The sequence below is a fragment of the Vicia villosa genome, unplaced genomic scaffold (assembly GCF_029867415.1).
Source record: "Vicia villosa cultivar HV-30 ecotype Madison, WI unplaced genomic scaffold, Vvil1.0 ctg.000655F_1_1, whole genome shotgun sequence".
Classification (NCBI taxonomy): Eukaryota; Viridiplantae; Streptophyta; class Magnoliopsida; order Fabales; family Fabaceae; genus Vicia; species Vicia villosa.
In genome coordinates, this window is record NW_026705293.1 from 634,332 (window position 1) to 638,781 (window position 4,450).

At 31.3% G+C, this 4,450-nt stretch overlaps 1 protein-coding gene across 1 annotated transcript; it reads left to right on the top strand.

Annotated features, from left to right (window-relative positions):
- The first annotated feature begins 814 nt into the window (after positions 1-814).
- Positions 815-2,487, top strand: LOC131630173 (F-box/LRR-repeat protein 25-like). Its single transcript, XM_058900966.1, has 2 exons — positions 815-1,672; positions 1,809-2,487. Exons 1-2 carry the CDS (start codon positions 956-958, stop codon positions 2,262-2,264), a joined length of 1,173 nt encoding a protein of 390 aa, XP_058756949.1. The 5' UTR covers positions 815-955; the 3' UTR covers positions 2,265-2,487.
- The last annotated feature ends 1,963 nt before the right edge of the window (positions 2,488-4,450 follow it).

Genomic DNA, 4,450 nt, shown 5'->3' on the forward strand with positions numbered 1-4,450 from the left:
ATAAATGATTAAAACAAAATTAATTTGTAGTATTAAAAATAATATTTTAACCTTTATTATAGTATTAAAATAAATAAGTAATAAATTGTAATTACATTATTAAATGATATTTTAACTTTTATTATAGGTTTTATAATTTAATTGGATTTAAGATCTAAACTATTAAAAATTGAAATTGAAACTTAAAAAACTACATTGAAAATTTGCATTTATTAAATGATAATTTGACCTTTATTATATTATTAATTATTTGAATTTGCATTGAAAAGTAAGTGAATTATTCATAAATATGGTAATTTACATTTATTATTTTTTTTAAATTGCTATAATATTAATAACATTAATAAAGTTTTAATGATATAAATTTCTTCCATTTTAAAATAAATATTTTTCATATTTGTTCCCTTTAAATTTTTTTATTCATTATATTAATTTATATGGTTCTTCTTTTATTAACAAATCGCTTATAAAAATAATTTATTAAATTTTGTAGGAGTAAACTTGTTATTGTCAGTCAAACAAAACAAATGAATGTGATATATAAATCAAAATATTTTGACAATTAAGATTGTTTAAATCCCTGTGACAAGTTGAAATCTGAGGAGGAACATAATAGATGTCACATTCTTTCAAAATAAAAGTAAATAAGTGAATAGTGAAATTTGAGTGGACACCAAAATGGAAAAGGCGGAAAACCTACCGAAAAAGCTGGATAATATTTTTTATTTTCCGGTTTTTTATTAAAACCCTTTAGCTTATTGCTTTTATTAGCTCTCATATCAAATTTTTAACTTAATAAGAGGGGTGTTTTAAATCTTCCGGTTGTAGAAAAAGTGAAGCTAATGAAACAAGTCGTAGCCCAAACCCTAATTCCAACAGAAAACCCTATATATTGTTGCAGATATGCTGATAATCCTCTCCCCTTCTTTGCTTGCAACATTCACAATTACAGATCATGTCTTCTGGCCGTTCAATTCCTACTGTGGATAGAATTAGCGACTTGCCGGAGTCAATTCTCTGCCACATTCTCTCCTTCCTTCCAACCAAAGCCGCTGCAACCACAATGATTCTCTCAAAGAGATGGAAACCGGTATGGCTCTCTGTCGTTATTCTTAACTTCGATGACAAAGAATTCAATGACTTTGAGACATTTCACAAGTTTGTTTATTCAACCATGTTCTCTTTGCGAGACAAAAAGACTTCGATCCAATCGTTTACCTTGAAATTATGCTTCTATTCTCTCTTCAAACCAAGAGAATTGAATAGAATTTTTAAATTTGTGGTGCAACGAGGAGTCAAGAATCTTAACTTCGACTTGTCTGGTAAACCGCGTTGTATCAAATTACCTCCTTGCATTCTCAGTTGTAAGACACTTCAGGTTCTTAGATTGGAAAACGTAAAATTGTGGGATTTTGACCAAGTGAATTTTCCTTGTCTCAAAACTCTTCATTTGAATAACGTTGATTTGACATCTCCTAAATATTTTGCAAAGTTTCTATATGGCTGCCCTATTTTAGAAGATTTGAATGCAAAATCACGTACCTTCCAGAAATCAATCGATCCCATGGAAAACTTGAACGCTTTACCTAATTTGGTCAAAGTAAAGATTTGTTATAATACGGATATTCCGATGTCTTTGGTTTGTAAGACGAGAATTTTGCATATAGAACAGGTATGAATGTTATCCTACTGAATATTCACTATTTGCATTGAATATACATTAATTAATTAATTGTTTAATCTATATGCTCATAATCTATCAAATAGAGTATACATTTCTAACGTTCGATTGTGTGCAACTCACGCAGATATGGGGCATGACTTGGAAACCACTTCCCATGTTTCACAATTTGACTCACATGGAACTTACTTTTTTGATTAGCTTACTAAAGAGGGAGTGCAGGTCGTTGATAGAAATACTCCCACATTTTCCCAATCTTCAACATTTTAACATTAAGTTAAATTTTATGAATATAAGGGGTGCAACATATATTTGTTCTGAATGTTCGAAGGTTGTTCCACCCAATCTCACCGTTGCTCCAGAATGTCTCTCCTCACAGCTAAAAACACTTAGCATTAAATGTTCCACAGACACAAAAAACATCAACAATTGTGAGTTCCAATTTGTAAAATATATTATGCAACATTCAAAAGTACTAGAGACTGTGAGAGTCAAAAGTACCCGCCTTAAAACAAACCAAATGTTTATGAAGTTATCTTCATGCACAAGGAGATCTCCAACATGTAAACTTTTATTTGGTTGATGATGATAATTATGTCGTGGTTTTCTTTTGGAAGAATGAGTAGTGGTTTTTCATGAAAGAAATTTTCGGGAGTAATATTATATACTTTCTCTTAGTGTAAAGAGAGAGATGAATCCATGTAATCAAAGTTCTACCTTTTGTTTATTTTATTGTTTGGTGTAGTACGGTTGTTGATCCTACGAATACTGGAGAAATCTATAACTATGGTGCATTTTGATTGTTAGTTGATTGCTAGAAATTTGAAATGTTAGATTTTTTGCTTGGGTTAGAGGTGTGTTTTGGTGTATGAATATTTAATGTACCAATTAAATTTTATTTTTAAGGTAAGCCATGAACTGTTTCTTGGTGTTTAGGTAAGATGAAGTATAACATAATTTGTCAGATTACAAAAATTGATATGTTTTTGAAATTGGTGGTTTGTAAAGTTTTTCAAGTTTTTTTTGTCAGATGAATGTTACTTACTCAATTTTGAGTCTTGGGTTGGGGCAAGTCAGAATAATTTGATGAGGAGGGAGGGTAGGGATAGTTAATGACTAATCAATTGTCTGGTAGAATGAAATTGATAAGGGATAAAAGATGCTGTTTGTGAATTTTAGGTTAAGCTTGGATGATTTTGTGTGTTGTATGGATCACTCTGTTATAGGTGTGGACGGCTCTGTGTTGTTGAATGCAAACTTGAAATCTGCATATCATCGGTTCTATATGTCAGCATTTGATTACTGAACTCTTGAATCACTTGTATGCATTGGCTTTTAGCACGAGGAGTGTTCAAAATTCATTTGTTACTTAATGTAGTTTTTTTCCGTTAGAATTAAAGGTTAACGCTTCAACTGCTACAAAGTCGTTCAATTTTCGGTGAATAACTTCATTATGAATGGAACATCTATTATTGATATCTATAACTGAAAGCAACATCTATACATTCAAAACAACAATACTCTTTCAGGCTCACTTTTTTGCAGAAAGCTGGGGAAAATCTTATCATTATACCGAGGTATTTGCATAATATGCATGTGATTCTTCAAGCAACTGATATTGTGAAATAACTTCAGAACAAGCTTTTCGAATAGATAGTAGTAACCTTGCTACCAACCAAAAAAGGTATAATTTCTTATCTATAATCTTGAGTATGGTGTCATTACCTCTAGTTGCAGGAAAAAATTAAGTAAACTAAATGTGTCTATTTGGTTTCCTAGGAGAGAAATCAATATAATCACTCATTTGCTAGCAAGACAAGTCAAATGAGGACAGAACCTCTGCTATGGGTACACGAGGGTGAGGCCACAAGTGTGTTATAGTGTTTACCATAACTTGCACATGTTTGTGGCTTGAGAAGCATCATGCTTAGTTATTCACTGATGAGCTGATTGGAACCTAACAACCTCAACTGCAACGTGAACAGCAGGAAGAAAAGGCTTATTGATCTTACTTTTTTGCAGCCATGTATGTTGGAATCGCATGAAAGCATAAGAAAACCAAGCAAGAAAGTGAAGGATCTGCCACAACTAACACTTCTCCTCCAAAGAAAACATACAAAGAGAAGAGAAAGTAAATTATCAATGATAAATTTGCGCTAATGTTACGATAAAGAGTGACAAAAAGGGGCGTCAACGATTCAACAAGGACATTAATCTAAGGCATAGATTTATCTACTACTCATGCTGTAACTAGTTTGGCAAAGAGGTTTAATGAAGAAAATTAACAAAGTTTAATCTACACTTGTGCAACAATTCTTAATGTGACTCTTGGACTTTACATGACAACATTCTTGGCATTCTTGGCATTGTGTCTAATATCAAAACATGTATTACTATTTTTCTGTTGCGAGATGTATTATTTTCTTGTGTTGCCAATCACATATCACAGAAAATGGCAATATTTTCAAATGGCTAGTATTTGATAGAATATAGTATTATAGAGCTCTAATTTTCTTGGTCTTTTCACTAGAAAATAAGTACCTAAATATCATTTTTCTCCTTTATCTGGATCCATTTTGATCCGTTAATTTTTAAAAACACCAATTTAATTCCTTAATTTTTCAAACATTGTATGTTTGTCCTTTCTATTAAATCTGTTAGTCAAATTCAAGTATAGTTACTACATGGTGTCTCTTGGCGCTGATGTGTGTCGTAATCTAAATTTTGCCTGCGTATTTTTTACTATCTTTATTTTAAGGAGCATTTTAA

What these genes read in the sequence shown, in the direction of transcription:
- LOC131630173 (XM_058900966.1), top strand. Translation starts at nt 956, where the DNA reads ATGTCTTCTGGCCGTTCAATTCCTACTGTGGATAGAATTAGCGACTTG. An exon ending in GAATTTTGCATATAGAACAG is followed by an intron (nt 1,673 to 1,808) that starts GTATGAATGTTA and finishes CAACTCACGCAG; the next exon opens with ATATGGGGCATGACTTGGAA.